We start from the raw sequence: 18,756 nt of genomic DNA, 5'->3' as shown, positions 1-18,756 counted from the left end.
CTAAATCTGGACAAATGTTTCTCATTTGGACAAACTGATTTCAGGTGTCGGTGTAAAGTGGTAGGTGGATGATGGTGGGAAATGTTTGAGTTTCACTGAATTTGCACCTGACAGGATGCTGTACCTCTAATTTATAATATCAACCATTTGTGGTAGATGGCTGCACCTCTCCTCCTCGTCCTTGTCAAACAAACCAATCAGCTACTAAGTTTGGGTATTTCAAACTTTACTGACCTCACCAGTATTGAAAGAAGTATTCATGACAAGTAAATAGATTCTTTTTACTCCATTTCCATCTTACCCACACAAAATACCTAAGTATCAATGACGCCTATCACTGATTGATTATTATATAGCAAATTCAATTGTTCAATTGTTATTATTGATTGTATATGTATGTAGGGGTTGGGATTAAATATATCTTTCCCTTAGAGACGCATATAATGGACAATCTTAACCCTCGTGTCGTCCTGCGGGTCAAAATTGTTTTAAAGTTTGAAAATGTGGAGGAAAGAAAAGATTTTCACAGTGAAACGTCTGATGTCCACATTTCCAACATTTTTGGGGAATTTTTGAACATTTTTTGGTGGGAAAAAAGAAATGTTTCTTAAGAATATTCACAAAAAAAATCAACTAAAATCCAGCAGATTTCATTGGATTTTGGTTGATTTTTTGTGAATGTTCTTAAAGAAAATATTAGAAGTTTTACTGATACATAATGTAATCTCATTAGATATTTTTAGGATTTTTTTGGATAATTTTTACTAATTTAAAAAAATATTAACAAGAATTTTCTTGCCAAATCTGCCGGATTTTTAAAAAATAAACTTTAAGGGGAAACTTTTAAGGAATTATTGGAATTTTCTTCCTAAAAGTTTTGCAAATTTTCAGAAAATTGGTGGTTTTTTGCAGAATTTTTGGATTTTTGTCAAACAAGGAACAATATTTTTTAGTGCCCGTAAATGAGGACAACGTGAGGGCTAAATAAAGTACAGTTACCTCACTTAAGTATAGTTCTTTAGTACAACTGCTTTGTTTTTACCTTCCAGCAGGTTACACCACTTGCCAGTTTGGTCAAATGTTTGTAACATTTTAAAACCCTATGAGTTAGTGTATCTTCCACTGCCACATGGGGCCACCAATATGTGAAGAGCTTGATGCAGTTTTTAAAAAAAAAACAAACTTGGGACAGTCTCTTCAACACCTAACACAGTCCACCCATGTACTGGCTGAACTGACAAATGTCCCTGAAGGTTGAAATAAATTTTCCTTCTGCAGGTATCCTGATATCTGAACATACAATATTCTAATAACCTAATTGGGAAGTATAGACATAAGAGAAATTAAAAATAGACAAAGAGGCATTTATTTGCATTAGAATATAATCTAAATGTTTTCATTTTTGTATTAGATGCAAGATAAAGAACTGCTGATGAAACCGACATGCTTCGTATTCAAGATTTACATATTTTAAGTGTTTTGTTCACAAATCATTTTAAAAGCAAAACCAGCAATGTTTTTTTTGTCACTATTTTCTGACTTCTCTACCATGCCCACTCAAGACAAAAATCTTTTAAAACATCTCACAAATATATAATTTAATTTGCTACAAATAGGTTCAGTAATTTCCTAAAAGGGGACAGACGTTGTAGCTTTTCACATTTGTTAGGGACAACCAATTAACATGCATTCATTGAATTAGTAAGTATTTATGCTAACAGAATGATACATGCAGAATTGAGTCAAAATAAACTACAGTGGCTATGTTCAAGCTAATGAGGGGCTAATGAGGGGACATGTTGCTCAGTCCAACAGTGTGGCAGTTTTGAACATAGTTGAGCTCACATGGTACATTATGTATCAGCAGTTGTTAGTAGAAAACATTTATTGATAGTTTTGGTCCTCTCATGGATCTCTGATATGGAGTATATATGTTATAATATGTGAAAAGGTAATTATGTCCCACTTTCTGCTTCTCTTAAACATGATTTAAGTACATAGCATACATGCATTAAATGCACTTACCTCATCTTTTGCATGGAATACAAAGTTGTTGCCATCGTTTATTCTGTTGCAGAGAAAATCAGCAGGGATTAGGTTATTTTGGCTAAAGTAAAAATACCTTAAAAATATTTTTTTTCACAAATTTTCTTAATTCAGAACAAAGCTGTCTAAAGGCGTTAACTTCCTAGGACACATGCTCAATAAAATAAAAAATACTTTCAGTAAACTTTCCAATAAAGAAATAGTGCTTACTTAAGAATGAAGACATTTTTCTTCTTCTTGTACCCCATTGAAGGATCAAATGAGCAGTTACTAAGGTCAACGGGAGGCTCTCCATTGTACGTTGCGGTGTGGTTCCTTCCATCCTTATAGAAGGTCAGAGTTCCCTCTTTCAGCACGCAGTATACATTCACCCAAGACTTGCTGTAAAGTCAAAAGGACAAATTTCATCAATTTTAACTGCTAAATATTTAAAACATTTCTGGTGGTAACTTGGGCCAGTCACATTTGACTTTTTCTTTAATTCAGTTCCCTTGCTTCTAACAATACGTACACAAAACTCACAAATACACGACACAATCATTATAAAGCCACTACAAAAAAACCAAAGCTGTAGAAATGTATATAATTTGGCTAAACTGGCTGCAAACCCGCAGACCCCTTGCTTATGTCACATTTCCAGTTTACAACGGTAGATTTTTTTTAGAAACTGGGACGCTGACCTTTTACACAGAGGTAGGCAAAATCAGGCTTCTCAGTTGAGAACTATCAATTTTGGTGGCTGAAATGATGACTGGGGCTGACAGATAAGCATCGGCTAACAGTAGTTTCATAAGTTGGCGGTCTCTGTCTGATTTTTTTATATTTCCATCTGTATTGTTTAAAACAATAATTCTTTCTGAAAATGTGTTAAATGAAACAATCAGCCACATCAATATAACCCCCTGTCTAATAATTCCTAGGTTCCCTTGTGCTGCCAAAACAGCTCTGACCCATTAGGGCATAGACACAGGACCTCTGTGGATGTCCTGTAGAGTCTGGCACCGAGATGTTGGCAATGAATCGTTTGGATCTGTGGTTGGAGTGTGAGGGGTTCTCCGTGGATTGGGCTAGTTACAGCGCATTCTGTAGATGTAGGACCGAATTGTGATCTGGGGAGTTTGGAGGCCAGGGGAACACCTTTGTCTCTTTGTTGCTTACCTTCAGCCATTCCAGAGAAGTTGTTTGAAAAGTGGCAGGAACATTGACGTCTTGGGGAAGGCTGTGAATGTGCTAATTCTGACTGTGGCTGATTTTGTAACTTATTGTGAGCCCCAAAATCACCAGTATGCTCCTTGGCTTTGGCTGTAAGTTAGTTAGCAAGATATACTAACATTTACATCTTGCATTAGAGCACACAAATCTTCTTTATTCTTGTTGTTTTATTTTTGAGTATATAAAGGTTTAACAAGACCCCCACGCTCTCACTCCTTAAATGATAAATATAGCTGTTGTTAGAGGCCCATGTACCCCTCTTTAACGTGGAGAAATGCAAAGCTTCACAGGCCTGCTGTGTCTACTTATGGTTGCTAAGCTACGACTGGACAATTGTTGTTTTGCGGAGGGGTTTAGCAAATGGTCTGCCTTTTGAATGATTAGTCAGTGATGACTGTACCTGTTCGGGCTCCTCTGCTGAGCTTCAAGGTCAGAGCTGGTGGCCTTTTTGCGGTAGAGGAAGCCTTCGTTTTGGGCAGTGTGAGAAGGCGGCTGGGGTGTTGTTGGGGCACCAGTAGCTGGGGCTGAGCGAGAACGTCTAGTCTCCTCTGGCTCTTTTGGACGGGGCCTCCTCCGCGGTTTGGGCCGGTCTCGGGCGCGTGGACGTCCATCAAAACGTGTCACAGGTGCTGAGAGGCTGCTAGGAGGTCGATAGGGCTCTCCTCGTGCCTGAAAAAATTCAGTTGAGAGAATATACTAAGACATAATCAAAGATGAAATGACACACCATCACCCTCATATGCTGCACGGAAGCTAACTCACATGTGCTGCCTCTCTCTCCTGGACCTGTTCTACAATCTCTGCCATGGTAGATCTCTTCTCTCTGCAGGGATGACAGACATGAGTCACCCAAACAGCAAACACATCCATTATGCAACCTTAAAAGTCATTAGGATCATGCTGGACATTGTTGACTAGGCAAACTGTAAAGCAGAGTTTTGTAAAGATCATTTGGATTTCACTGTCACGAACCCCACTCATTCACATACCCTGAGCGTTTGTCAGAGCCCTCCTTAACGGAGCCCTCCAGGTCACTCGAGTCCTGTCTCTGCAGCCTCTGCTTTCCACTCCCCTCCTGTTCACTAGATGACTGCCTCTCCAGGCGCCTCCGGTAGCGTTCCTGCCGCACAATTAACGGCAGCTCGTTCAGTCTGGCCTGGATTTCCTGTTCGCTGGAGGTCTGTCTACCCAGCTTGTACTCCCTCTCTCGCCTCAGATGGTCCATCTGAGGGTCAGATCTGCTGCCGCGGGGATCCCTCTGGAGACGACCGTGGAGGAGCTCCAGCCCTGACTCAGGCCCCATCATGTCTGCCATTGGGATGTCCCCAAACTGTTCTCGCTGCACTCTGCTGGCTTCAAGGAGAGGATTTACAGCCTTGTGAATGTGGTTGATCCTGGGCTGCATGAAGTCAGCTTTCAGGTGTTGCCATGCATATGCCATTTTAGGGTCCATGATGCCACCACTCTGAGCCAAGAAACCAGAACTGCCCAGACTTCCACTGCTGTAATGATTTTGTGCCAGGTAGCCTGAGCTGCCCATTCCTCCGGGGCTCTGATAATTCTGCGCCAGGTATCCAGAACTCCCCATATTAGGCTGTTGGGCCAAATATCCAGAACTCCCCATATTGGGCTGTTGGGCCAAATATCCAGAACTCCCCATATTGGGCTGTTGGGCCAAATATCCAGAACTCCCCATATTGGGCTGTTGTGCCAAATACCCAGAACTCCCCATATTAGGTGGTTGTGCCAAATATCCTGAACTCCCTAAATTAGGCTGCTGTCCCAAATATCCAGAACTTCCCAGGTTTTGTGGTTGTGCCAAATATCCAGAACTGCCCATATTCTGTTGAGGGAGAAAGCCAGGGCTTCCTATACCTCCACTGCTTGGCTGTTGAGCTAGGTTACCTGAACTTCCTAACCTGCCACTGGCTAGATGGTTTTGCATACCACCCACACACCCAGAAGTCAGTCCAAAGTACCCAGAGCTCTCTGCGCTACCAGCTGTTTGATGGTTTATCCCAAGGTAAGTAGAGGTGTCTGCTCCACCACTCTGGGAGGTCAGTGCTGAGAAACCAGAGTCACTACCACCTCCAGCTGCCTGGTGGTTCATCCCAAGGTATGAGGTGCCAGCCAATTTCCCACTGCACTGCTGTTCCAGTCCGTGGTAGCCTGATCCATTTAGAACTGGGTTATAGCTGGCTAGCGTTGAAGACAATCTCTGGGCTGCAGGCGTGGCACCCAGATCCAAACTGGTCTGTAAAGATTTAGGTTCTATATGCGCCTGTACCGTCTGCCTCAAGAAAGAAGAGGTAGCACTGGTTGAGGGAACACTGGGAGTCAGACAAGATAATGGGAACATCCTTCGACTGGAGAGCGGAGTTGTCTTTTTCTCCTCTTCCTTTTTCTTCTCAGCCTGTAGAGAGAGTTAGTTAAATAACTAATTGCTCATCAATTAAAATTGGATATCAAACAGTAGTCCAGTTAAATGTTCAATGCAAATGAAATGTTCAGTGGAACTGTATGCTTTACTAACTACTACTACTTTATACAATGTAGTGTAGAAGGCAGATGAAGTGCAGTGAGTGAGGGTAAACAACATGCAGTAAATGTCATGAGACATATGTAAGCCCATAATGATGGGAAATCATGGCATGTGCCATTGCCTTCTAAGCAAACACACAACCCAAAGCTCACATTTTTTTCCTGTAGCAGCAGTAAATTGTGACTCCACCAAACTGATTAAACATTTATCTACAGTCAAGCTTACTGCGGAAAGCTGGCGGAGGGAGCTGAACCGTTCTTTCCAGGTTACAGCAGCCTTGCGGAAGGCCTCATGGCGAAGGATGAGCTGCTCAACCTCGTCGGTTTGGGCTTGGGCCTCTCCTCCCTCTTGCTGCTTGGAGGTGATCAGTGGCTCCTTGGCCTTCAGCCAGGCTTCCGCCTTTACTGTCTCCTGGGCAAACTGGAAATTTTCCTGCCCTGGAGATGTCAGCACACCAACAGCAATTACCATCTCACCACATTTTATGCTTTATGTATGCTCCAGTAGAAGCCTGTTATTGACATAACTGTGTGTGCATTATGTGTGATGTTTTATTTGTTAGATCATAGCTTGGATGTTAGTCTTACTGTTTAAGTCATGTCCACAGTGAATGTGTAACATCTGTATGAACCAGAACAGTAAGATTCATGCATGATTCATGATGCATTAACTGCGCATAACAGGATGAAGTGGAGAAAGCATTCATAGCTTGACATTTAACAGAGTGTTGTGTTAAGAGCTGCTTCTGCTCTGGAGTCATCTAGCATGTAGTAACTCTAGTCACTCACTGCGCTGTAACTTTTCCTGGTGTTTGTCCCATTTTTCAACCAGATCCTTCTGTTTAGTAAGAAGACAGTCCAGCTTCTCTTTTATCTGTGGTGACAGATACAGAGACAGACAGATTGCAGTTATGACCTCAACAACGTACTGCTTTTCATGAAGTAAATGTATAAGTTTTATGTATTCTCTCATAGCAGGTGTGGTAGTAATAGTGTGCAGTTTGCCAGCTGGACCTCCTCTGATGCAGGGTTTCCCGCAGCTATCAGGATCTTGCCGAGATCTGCACACTGCTGTAGTGTCTTGCTGCGGCCATCTATTTTAGCTTTCAGCTCCTGGTGTTGTTTCATCATCACCTCCAGAGCTGTCAAATCCCTGAGGAGCAATAAAACAGATTTTCCAGATTAGATTAAGCAGTAAAATACCATTAGAAAAACAGACACCGGCACATTGCAAAATATTGGCTGCATGTTGCATAAGTTTACCAGTTTACATGCTGCATTCACTAGATCTAAGAAAATTGGTCAAGTTAAGAACTTGACTAATCGGGAATGTCTGGCCTAATTACTGATGTGCTTCTACAGGTGTCAGTTATTTGTCTGGTTTATCGAACTGGTCAAAAATAAATATGTTTGTAAATTTTGCATTATTGTATTTTGTATTCTGCAAAAATTAATCCTCTGGCTTTGGCTCACGTTGTTGTTTTGACTGAAATATTTTAATAGGCTGCACAGTGGAAAAGTGGTTGGCACTGTCGCCTTGCAGCTAGAAGATCCTTGGTTCCAGGGATCTTTCTGCATGGAGTTTGCATGTTCTCTCTGTGCATGTGTGGGCTTTCTTCAGGAACTCCAGCTTCCTCCCACAGTCCAAAAATATGCAAAGGTTAACTGGTCATTCTAAACTGTCCATAGTGTGAATGTGAGAGTGATTGTTTGTCTCTGTATGTAGCCCTGTGACAGACTGGTGACCTGTAGAGGGTGTTCCCTGCCTTTGCCCTATGTCAGCTGTGATAGACTCCAACCTCCCTGCGACCCTAATGACGATTAAGTGGTGTATGGATCATGGAGAGATGGATGGATTTTAATAGCTAATAGCTAGACCCCTTGATGTTTATCCAGCCACACCTCCAGAATCAATTCAGCCTTTGAACCGGGGCTGTTATGGTCACACATTTTACATCTTATACTCAGTGCGATCTGACTTCGGTGACTATGATTTCCAACTTTTACAAAATAGTTGATATACACTTAATCATGAAATCAAGTAATTCATGAAGTAAAAATGTAAAACAGCCTCAAGTGTGTGAACATTTGCCAAGACAGTTTTATTTCAACAGCTCAAAATCACAAATTTGGAAAGGGTTTTACGACCTAAATAGCATATGACACTCTCTATTCTTCGAGACATCAGTGTTGTTCTGAAAGTGAACAATATATTAGCCGATCATTGGCTAATAAATCAATGAAGCAACCCTACTTGAAGAAGAAAAAGAAATATGTGCAGCCCTATAAACTACGCGTATATATGTTTTGCCATCTTTACCAGTCACATAGCGCTTTATACACATGCATATGTCGTTATACGACATCTGCTAAAAGACTTCAAGCCAAATGCGGCATTTTTTCAAGCTGCAAGCTAAACAGTGGAGCTGACAAAGAAATATGGCAAAAAATGACAGTTATTATTATTAGAGTGGAAAATTTATAGCCTTTTTATTACATCATATGAAAAATTGAATAACAGATGTCATATGAAATTAGGTCAAGGTGACACAGCAACCTAATTCTACACAACACAGTAATGACATTCTGTCTACAGAGACCACTCAAGACCACAGAGATTTTCTGTTTAACTGAACACTGACACACAAAATGCATTTTTGAAAGCTGTGCCTCATACTAAGCACAATAAGGTCTTTGTGTATCTCAACACAGAAGAATAAAGAAGGTGCATAGCTTAACAAGGACAGAGTGTCTTACCTTGGCTCATCCCATCTTATCTGGCCCATGATGCCTTCCATCCACATAAGGTTTTCACGCACCACTGAGAAGAACTGCACTTTGTCGGTTACTGAAGTCACTTGGACGCGACTGGCCTCACAAGAGCTCAGCAGCTCCTTCCAAGCCTCCATCACTTCCTGTTCTTTGACCATGATTGCCTCAGCCTTCTCGCCAGCATAGATGGTCCTCAGCTGGGCAGCATTCTCTTGTAGCTGCCTCACCTAAACCAAAACAAAAAGGGTTAGTGGCTGCAACACACCAATATGACTATCAGTATAATCACTGTGTGAGAAGACTGAACTTAATCGATTTATTTTGGGATTCTGACCGTTGGTCGAACAAACAAGTCCAAATTTAAATATTCATCTTTAGGTCTATGAATTGGGCCATTAATGCATCATATTGTCTAAAATAGGTTTCATTAAATCTATTTCCACTCATCCTGTTTCTGAAGTACAGCAAGTACAGCATGTAACTGATTCACAGACAGAAGTTGTATCACTTGCCTGTGCAACTAGCAGTTGAAGGGCATGCTCAAAGGAGTGCATGAGTCTCTGCAGGGTGGCTGGATTGGTGATGTTGGCTTGGCACGCCCTCACCTCTGGCAGCTGCTTCATCTTCCCTGCGATCTGAGCCAAGACCTACAACGCAGGAAAGCGTTGTCATCACGAGTGCTTTATAAATAGAAGCCGCATATCACGGCCAGACTGTCTACCTAAAATGGTGATGAAGAACACGGTACACCTGAGTCACAGACTGATGTCTGTTTTGACTGTACCTCTTTGCAGTCAGTAAAGAACTTGTGCAGCTGGTGCGATGCTGCCAGCATCTGTCTGCGGGTCTCCATCAGCTCCAGGAGGTCGGCCCATGACTCGTTCAGTCCGTCTTTCCACTCGGCGATGGTGGCTGCGTCCGAGTGGCCGCAGTCAATCATCTCGTTCACCATTTTGTTCACCTGCTCCATCCGCTGCTGGCCAATGCTGTTGGTTTCTGAGACAAACTTGGTGAACCTCTCCTGAAGAACCTGAAACACATAAACCATACAGTCCTACATGACTGTACACACGAACATGAGCTTATTCTTTTTTTTTTAACAGTACTTCCTTATAAGGTTCATAATATTAAACCTTTCCATTGTGTACTTTTAATTCCCCTAAATGGGGCAGTGGTGGCTCAGTAGTTAAGGCTTTGTGTTACTTATCAGAAGATTGGGAGTTCAAGTTCACTGTTGGTTGCTTTTGCAAGGCCTTTAACCCAATATTCCCCGGGGATTCTGTAACGTGGCAGAACCTGGACCCCAGCTTCCTCATATACAAAAAGAGACTTGTGAGATCAATTAAGTATAGAATATTAAATACGTATACAGCGGTGGTTAAGTTCCAGAGCCCCCCGCGACAGACAAATATCCGTGAAGTAGCAACCATATTTATTTTACTATTAATATATATATATTTTAAAGCTTTATAAACCCTCCCTACACACCGTACAACACTCCAGAGCAGCACTATGTGCAGCGATCAGACATCTATGTGAAATAGACAAAGCAGATGCTGAATGCTGCTACACATGGGAGATCGAGGAGACTGATGCTACGGTCACTGAGCCAATCAGTGCCCAGTGCTATATGCTACGCATTTTATTTCAATTAAATTTTCTTTATATATGTTCTAAATATTACTTTTACTTATAATTATTACTTTTATTATTACTTATTACAATTTTTATATTGTTTTCAAATTTTTTAGGTTAGAAAATACTTATTTTACTGCAAAAATAATTAAAATAATGTAGCTATCACAGAGTCAGTCTATGACTGAACTGTTGTGATGCAATGCACCATTGGAGCCTGGGGTGTTGGGGGTTTAAATGTTAATAATAAACATACAAAAATGCCGATATACTGTAAAATCCTATGATACAGCAAAAAATCCACAATACCAAATAAAATTCAAAAATCCATGATACAGTGAGCCCACAAAAAGTGAACCGCGATATGGGGAGGGACCACTGTATAGAAATAGTATCTGCATTTCCACCATGACATTCAACGTTAATTTCATCGTGCCTCTGTGGACGTCTGCATGCAACTCAAAATTTGTGACCACATGGACTGTACGTACTGCAGGTGTAGTGATTGCACATAAGCAAGGGGAAAAAAAAGCTTATTCTGAGGAGAGACAGTGCAGGGAAATTCTCAGCTGTCCATGCCTTTTTAAATCATCACTGAAAGTGATTGAACCAAGTCTGAAATTCTCCAGAAATCCTGTACTATGTCACAAGAATGGTCATTAACACAGTACAGAGCAATCTGTAGCCCAGTGATATGTATTACAAAAAGTGCAAAGTCACAGCCAGCCCTTAAGAAACATTTATGGAAACATTGTTTTTCTGTGTTCAAAGAGGGGCAATTCAACCGTCTGCATACCCTATATTATAGTGCGAATGGAACAGCAGGTGCATCTGCCGTCCTTTTTCACTAAATGTACCGGGATACAGAAACTATGAATTGGCTTTATTTAGCTGTTCAGTGATTGGTCAGCTGGCCAGACAGCAGTGGCACCTGTGAGATTCATGTTTCTGTATATCTTTCATTGGGTAGATTTGGCAAAATACCTGTAGAAACAGAAAGAACCACCTGCAACAATATTCATGTATAGAGCTGAACTGCATCTACATTTGATTATACATACACAAAAGGAAATATTTATACTGCATAAATGGTTAACTGATTAATGAAAATAAAAGTTGTCTAATCAATAATGAAAATAAAAATTATTTTCAGGACAAAATAAAAACGTTTGAATGTGTATGACACACAAATTATGAATGAAACAGAAAAACGCTAATGGCTATTTGGAGGGGGAGGAGGGAGCTAAGAGGCGAGGAGGACACACAAGTGAAGCAAGGAGTCACACTGGCTGAACAGAAAACATCTACTGTCAGAGATGCGTTTATTAACCTCTTTTTTGTGGCTGAAGTTTAAGTGTATTGTTGAAGTTGCAGTCGGAAACCTTTATAGACTATCCATAGGCTGGATTATGTATTTTTTTTTTTTAGATCTATTAGGTTTCCAAAATGAATAACCTCTGCAATCTCATATTAAAAGAAAACAGAGCTGAATGATTATTTTCAACCATCAAATTAAAAACTGTATTTGTGATTCCTGATGATAATAATGTCCTTCAGTTACAGGACAATGGTTCATGGTGTTACTGAGGCTTGAAAACTTCCTATGGCTAATGTAGAACGGATGCTCAAATCGTGCTGATGTACTGACCGTAACGTCTTCAAGGTCCTGGCCAAGCTCTGTGGAGCTGGCCACCGACTCGCGCTCAGTGATCCACTTCTCTAACTCCTCAACCTCCTTGTTGAGCTGATAGAGCCAGTACTGCTGCTCCAGCTTGGTCTTTCTGTGCTCAACCATGTCCTTCAGAGACACATACAGTCGGTCTATGTGGGACTGCTGCTTGGTGATCTGCTCACTGTTGAAATATGAGAGAAAGTCAATGATAAAGCTATAGAAAAAACATTTATCTGTATTATTCTATACAGTAGTTACAATGTGGGAAAATAAAAATTCGTTTCCAGGAGGATGTCACACCTGTCTGGGTGTCCTAGTTCCAGTAGACGCTGGCATTGCTGGGATAGCATGCCCACTGTCTCCGCATATGTTTCCACGGTTTGCTCCAGAGCTAGGTGGGTCTTCAGCAGCTGCAAGGTGCTCGACTCATCCTGAAAAATTCCAGGATGATGTTAAGATTTCACATGTTCACTTTGATGACAGTTTATACCAATACATATCTGTATGAGTGTGAGACCTGTACATACCGTGCCTTTTTCTTCATTGACCAGATGAAGCTTTTGTCCCGACAGCCAGGACTCCACTTTGGCTGCCTCAGTGTAGTACTGCTGAGACTGCAGGGCAGCATCCAGCATCACAGATCTCCTCTCCGTCTCCAGCTGCAAAACCTCCCAAAGCTGGCGTACATGCCCCGCCCCCTCACGCACAAACTCCACTTCAGGAGTTCTCAGCGAAGCGATGATTCCAGCTCGGTCTAGAACCTCCTCAACGCGTGCTCGCCGGCCTGTCAGCTCCCTCTGAAGTGTCTGTAGGAACAATCAGATCTAAGTTCCCACACTTATCAGGGATAGATTGCATCAGCTGGCCAAACTATAGCCTTGACACATACCTGGTTCTTTTTTACATGCTGCTGTACACTCTGGAGGTTATTCCCATAATCCTTACAGGAAGCAAACGGAAGCCTCTCCTGAATCCACAACTATTAAAGCAACCACAGTTAGGTCATTACATTGTTCAAAGTACATAGAATATATGATCTATGAGCAGGATCAAACATGAGAGCTACGGCAAAGATAACGTGTTGCGTTGATTAATCCAATTTCTGAGTTCCTAAAATATACCCTGTTTCATTATATCAAAATACTTGTGCTAACTCTGATCAATGCAGAGAAGGCAATTTAAAACCTGAGTATATTTAAGATGAATATATGAAATAAATGGATGCTGAACTGATAGGGACTAGAAATGTGATACTCACTATCTCATCCTCCAGGTCCTGGGCCACTTGGTGCATCTCTTTGGATGCCAGCAGGATGCGGCGTCTCTCCTTCAGGGGCTCAATGAGGCGGACGATGCGGGTCTCCACTACGCCTGATTGCTCGCCGCCTTCCTTGTCACCTGCCATCAGCCCTCGCTGGGGTAGGCAGAGGCCCTGCAAGCTTCCCAGCTCTCCCACATCCTTGTAGAAGTCCCCAATCTGGGATTCCATAGCCTGCCCCAGAGGCAAGAGGAAGGTCATGTTACAGCCATATGAAGGATAGACAAACACAGTACATCAGCTGTTTTTCTATCACAGCATTTCAGGGTTATGTAATGGGCTGCCTCACTTAAGGAAAAAAAGCATATGGTGCATTTTTTAATGCCACTAAACCTCGTGTATGAGACCATGGCAGTACAGAGGCCACCGTGGACGCACGTCAGAGCTAGGGAGAATTACATAAACTACAATGAGCTGAACTATACAGTCTGTCAAAAGCATTAGCCATATCAAGGCAGATTAGAGTGTTTTAGTTATACAAACATTTCTCATGTGCAAAGGTGCTGTGGTTGGAGAAATAATCCTTTTGGCTGAGGTAAATGTCAAAGTGTGGAATCAAAACAGCAGGAGTTATATTTTTCCACTGCAAAAACTGAAGATGTAACTAAGATTAAATCAGAAAATGTGTTTACTTTTGAGGTACACTTAAAATTTCCATTTACTGGTACTGTATACAGTGCTGTCAAAAAGTACATGATATCTTCTATTTCTGCATATTTCCCACACTTAAAAGTTCCAGATCCTTAAACTGGTAATCATATGTATTTCATATTAGACAGAGAGAGACCATGAAACAAAATGTAGTTTTTAAATGATGATTTTTTTTACGATTTATTGAAAACCTTTATCACCCCTGTGACAAAGTAATTGCCCCCTGGTTGGTCTCTTGGCAGCAACAACTGCAGTTAAATGTTTGCGATAGCTTGTGATCAGTCTTTACACCAATATGAAGGAATGTTGGCCCACTTTTCTCTGAAGAATAGTTTTAATTCAGCCACATTAGATGGTTTACGAGCATGAACTGCCCTTTCAAAGTTTTTAAACAGCATCTGGATTAGATTCAAATCCAGACTTTGACTCGGTGACTCCAAAACCTTAATTTGTTCTTTTTGAGCCACTCAGAGGTGGACTTGCTTGTGTGCTTTGGGTCACTGTCGTGCTACATAACTGATTTGTGTTGAACTTAAAGGCATTATGGAGGATGTTTTTTTTGTTTAATCTGTCTGATTCACATAAAATGAATATACTGACCTTTAGTGAACTTGTATGTATGGTTTCTAAAAGAATACAAAATATAAAAAAATAACTGTGGACATGGCAGGACCTGAAAAACATCAGCCAATCAACGCGCTCGGACCGAGGCGTTTGGTTTGCTCCCTTTCCTGTCAATCAAAAATCTTCCGGCTCAGGCCTAGTTACGTAGATTACGTACGCCTTGGACTTACGTGTTTTGTGTATGTGTTGCTTTGGTATAGCTTCATAGTTAGCTGGCGACTTGTTTTGCTCATCTTTTTTTACATAATGGCAGATAAAGATCCAGGGGGACCCAGCCGTAAAAGACAACTTCACGAGTCCTACGCAAGTTTCTGGAGGGGGGCGTTTCTTCGTAAATGTTAACAGGGGGGAGGTTAGAGGGGGGTGAGGGAGAGGCTGTATGCGCATGCTACGTTCAAAGTCGTAGGAAATTAAATCTCCTCTAATGCCTTTAAGGTCATGAACTGATGGTGGAGAATTTTCTGATTTAGAGCAGAATTCATGGCTCCATCAATTCTAACAAGTCGTCCAGGTCCTGTGTAAGCAAAGCAGCTGCAAACCGTCACACTACCACCACCATGTTTCACTGTTGGTTCTTCTTGTGGAATGCAGTACTGCCTTTATGCCGGATGTAAGATTTTTTTTGTTTTTTTTGCAAATGTCACTCAAGCCTTTATGTTGTTTTTGGTCAGGAGTGGTTTGTGCCTTGTAACTGTTCCACAGAAGCCATTTTTGCCCAGTGTCTTTCTTGTTGTGGAATTATGTAGACGAACCTTAACTGAGGCCAGTGAGGCCTGCAGTTCTTTAGATGTTTGTCTGGGTCATTTTGTGACCTCCTGGATGAGATGTCGACGTGCTCTTGGAGACATTTTGGTCAGTCAGTCACCCCTGGGAAGGTTCACCCTTGTTGCACGTTTCTCCATTTGTGGATAATGGCTCTCGTTGTGGTTTTCTGGAATCCCAGAGTCTTAGCAATGGCTTTGTAACTCTTTTCAGACTGACATATGTCAATGACTTTGTAAAGCATCTCTTCTTGAATCTCTGTAGACCACGGCATCATGCGTTACTTTTTGAGACCCTTTAGCTACTTCACCATGCAAGACAGATGATGCTCAGATCCAACAAGGATGGTAGTAATCACATGTGGGTGTGGGTGGTGAAAATGACCAACTTCCAAATGAATTTGGTCATTTGATTCAGTAGATTGGTAGATAAGGGGTAAATTACTCATTCATTCAGGGCAAATAGGGTCTGGACAGCATTTTTCTTCAATCAATAAAAGTCTCATTTAAAAACTGCATTTTGTGTTTTCTTGGTTTATTTTTATCTTAAATTAAAACTAATTTGATGATCTGAAACATTTACATGTAACAAATAAGCAAAAATAAAATATATCCGTGGTGGGGCAAATACATTTTCACAGCACTGTAATTTCATGATGGCTTTAACTTAAACTCATTCTATTTAAGCTCTTTGACCTTTATTTAAAAACCCCTGTCTAATGTGATTTAAAGTTCAAGTTTCAAAGATGCTATAGTGGGTATCACACGTCCATACAACATGTGCAGTAAAGACTGACAAACAGAATTGGAGTAATAATAAGAACTGGAAAAAGAAATGAAGTAAGTGCAGTTTAAAAGACAGACATTTCTACATAGATGTAGTAACAGTATTGCAAGAGTTTATATGGCTGATATGCTGGTAGGCTTTGAAATATTTCCAGTGTTGTAAAAATATGTCACAGCTGAAGTCAAACTACAATTAAAATTTTGTGCACACTTGGTTGCAAGTATGTAACTATACAAGACAGTATGCTAGAAAAGGTGGAGAATATAGGAAGGTAAGTCCACAAACAATGGTTGGTGGTAATTTAATCAGTTTCTGTTGGAGAGCAGTCATCTTTCACATGTGAAAGAATCACCTGGGTTTATAAAGCACTGGTTCAGTACAAGTGATGGTGAAACAGCTTCTCAGAGTGACCTGGGAGAGCACTGAGACTTGCCTGGAATTTCTGGAGCTGCTCATTGAAGGTGGGCAGATGGTGAGCCTGTTCCAGCTGGGGAGGCTGCTGCTCCAGGTGGGAGAGCTGGTTGTCGAGGTCTGAGTAACTCTTCACTGCTGGCTCGGGCTTGTTGTTTTCGAAGAGCTGGCGGGCCTTGGCCTTAGTCGTGGTCTCCAGGTCAGACCAGCACTCCCTGATCTCCTCCAGCTTCTGCTGCACGACTGAACGCAGCTCGGGCTTCTCCTGGATCAGCTCCTGACCCTCCTGGAGAGAGAAGGCGGACGTGTTAAAGACCACTTCATAAAATGCTGCATGAAACAGTTCAGGCTGAGCAAAACCAGGACATCAATTTACTATTTATGATATATATTTTTCTACAAGTGTTAAACTTATCTCATTTTAAAATTACACCGTGTGTGGGACTGTCATTTCTTGGCTGAGTGCTTTTTTTTTGCTTCTCACTCGTTCACTCCTTTAATGTCAGGTTGTGCTTCAAGGGACAGTTCTTATTGCATGAAATGATTGTTGGCTCACTTGGTACCAGAAATCTGTGATATACACAAGTACTGCACAGAACTGTCCACCATTTTAGATTTTCAAGCACAAACAAATCTATTTCTAAATCAACATTAACTCTAAATCAATTTACTTTTCCAAAACAATAATTTTTACATAACTTCTAACCTTTTATTCATTGCCGTTACCAAAGGTAGTTGGTAAATACACATCTCTACACATGTACCTGATGTAAACACATATAATACTGAACCACAACCCTGTGGACCTACAAGTACCATATGTATTTCAATATTTTAAGAAGGAACAGGGAGAATAACAGATAGTGCTAGAAAGTGACTGGCTAAAGTCAGGTTTGTCCCCAAAATAGATTGGCACAACAGAGCTCTATGCCAAGGCTGAAGCCCCCTGCTTGCAGAGAAGCAGGTGTATGGAGCAAAATTTGGCCTCGGGCTGACCTAAAAATCATGCATGGTAAGTCTAATAAACCCCCGTTCTGTCCTTCGCCCATGCTCCTCTGCTCCTCTTCCCTCCAATAAATCTTGGGCTTTGTTAATGATGTGATCTGGAAGAGGAGATGCGGTGTGATCAAAGCTTGTGGCATTCCCTTTTGTGTCAATGTAGCTCTTCACTGGAACAGATTATTACCACCCATACCTAGACTTGGGGGAGTAGGAGGTGTTTTCCATCTACCACAAGATTCTGCACATTTCTGCATCTGCCGTAGCGTAGACATTTTACAAAAAACATCTCTGCTCTGTGATATGTGATGGAGGCTGACGGATTCAACGTTTACTTGGCTCCGTATTGCAATAACAACTGTACATATGACGGGTTTTATCTTCTAAATCCTGCTTCTCTGCTTTATCTTTCACAGAGAGTTGGACCTATATCCTATGGCTTTCATAATGCAGTGCTGCATTCCTTCTCTTGGCACAGGCTCTCTGCTTAACTGCTGCTAGCGCTCACTCTCTCACATCCCTCTCTCTCACTCCTATCTTTCCTTAGCCTTGCTCTGCCTCTCATAATGCAGAGCCAGCAGAAAGCAGGTCTCTCTCTCTCTCTCCCTCCTCTCTCTTGGCTTTACTGACACACAGAGTGAGGTACAGGGAGAAGAAATCAGAGAGGGGGTGGAGAGAGGAGAGGAGAAAGGCAGACTAAAGGAAGAGGGGAAGCGAAAAGAGAAAGAATCAAAGGTTTATGGAACAGGAATGAGGCTGCGGGTGTGCTGGGCTCTGCTACAGCCTGGGCACAGTTGGATCCAAAGGGCATCAACGAAGTGAATTTTTGAGGCAGTGACGGCTGGCATTGTGCAATATTTTAATGGCTACCACAAATAAATCACGCTATTATGGCAGCATTGTGTTGCCAAATTCTGCAGGTTTTCTTGTAATGCTGATGCAGCATAGTGAAATAGTGGGTGGGATTAGAGAGCTCTCCTTATACTACTTGCACAAACAACACTGTATTCACACCTACTCCACAGATTATTTTTTTTAAAGTAACACTGTGCAACTTACACTATTATCTGCATAACACTTACACCAATGATGAATTTGGCAAAAAAAGAAAAAAAAAAAACAACAACAGTACCTGCTGTACAATGGTACAAACAAGTTGTCGCTGTGACATACACTCTTATCCTAGCATAAAATGGTGAGCTTGGATTACTTAGGTGTACTTTTAGCACACTGTAAATATGAATATGACTAAAAAGATGCAGTGTAATACTCGTAAGATGCTTTCACAGTAATGCATCAGTATTGTGTATGGATAGCATTTGTTTCA

At 41.4% G+C, this 18,756-nt stretch overlaps 1 protein-coding gene across 2 annotated transcripts in view; it reads right to left on the bottom strand.

The window, feature by feature from the left end:
- The window catches only part of sptbn4a (spectrin, beta, non-erythrocytic 4a), a 32,551-nt gene that overhangs the window by 4,287 nt on the left and 9,508 nt on the right, over window positions 1-18,756 (bottom strand). For both annotated transcript variants that reach the window (XM_022220757.2, XM_022220758.2), the window contains 17 exons: window positions 16,453-16,716; window positions 13,137-13,370; window positions 12,768-12,857; window positions 12,406-12,684; window positions 12,179-12,309; window positions 11,855-12,059; window positions 9,356-9,601; window positions 9,084-9,218; window positions 8,557-8,798; window positions 6,814-6,952; window positions 6,589-6,673; window positions 6,026-6,237; window positions 4,248-5,671; window positions 4,021-4,081; window positions 3,659-3,927; window positions 2,257-2,427; window positions 2,026-2,068 (listed from right to left, as the gene is read on the bottom strand). In XM_022220757.2, coding sequence (XP_022076449.2) covers window positions 2,026-2,068; window positions 2,257-2,427; window positions 3,659-3,927; window positions 4,021-4,081; window positions 4,248-5,671; window positions 6,026-6,237; window positions 6,589-6,673; window positions 6,814-6,952; window positions 8,557-8,798; window positions 9,084-9,218; window positions 9,356-9,601; window positions 11,855-12,059; window positions 12,179-12,309; window positions 12,406-12,684; window positions 12,768-12,857; window positions 13,137-13,370; window positions 16,453-16,716 — 4,230 coding nt within the window. The remainder of the gene's footprint in view (window positions 1-2,025; window positions 2,069-2,256; window positions 2,428-3,658; window positions 3,928-4,020; window positions 4,082-4,247; window positions 5,672-6,025; window positions 6,238-6,588; window positions 6,674-6,813; window positions 6,953-8,556; window positions 8,799-9,083; window positions 9,219-9,355; window positions 9,602-11,854; window positions 12,060-12,178; window positions 12,310-12,405; window positions 12,685-12,767; window positions 12,858-13,136; window positions 13,371-16,452; window positions 16,717-18,756) is intronic.

This window comes from Acanthochromis polyacanthus, chromosome 17 (assembly GCF_021347895.1).
Source record: "Acanthochromis polyacanthus isolate Apoly-LR-REF ecotype Palm Island chromosome 17, KAUST_Apoly_ChrSc, whole genome shotgun sequence".
Classification (NCBI taxonomy): Eukaryota; Metazoa; Chordata; class Actinopteri; family Pomacentridae; genus Acanthochromis; species Acanthochromis polyacanthus.
This window is presented reverse-complemented; position numbering and strand designations above follow the sequence as displayed.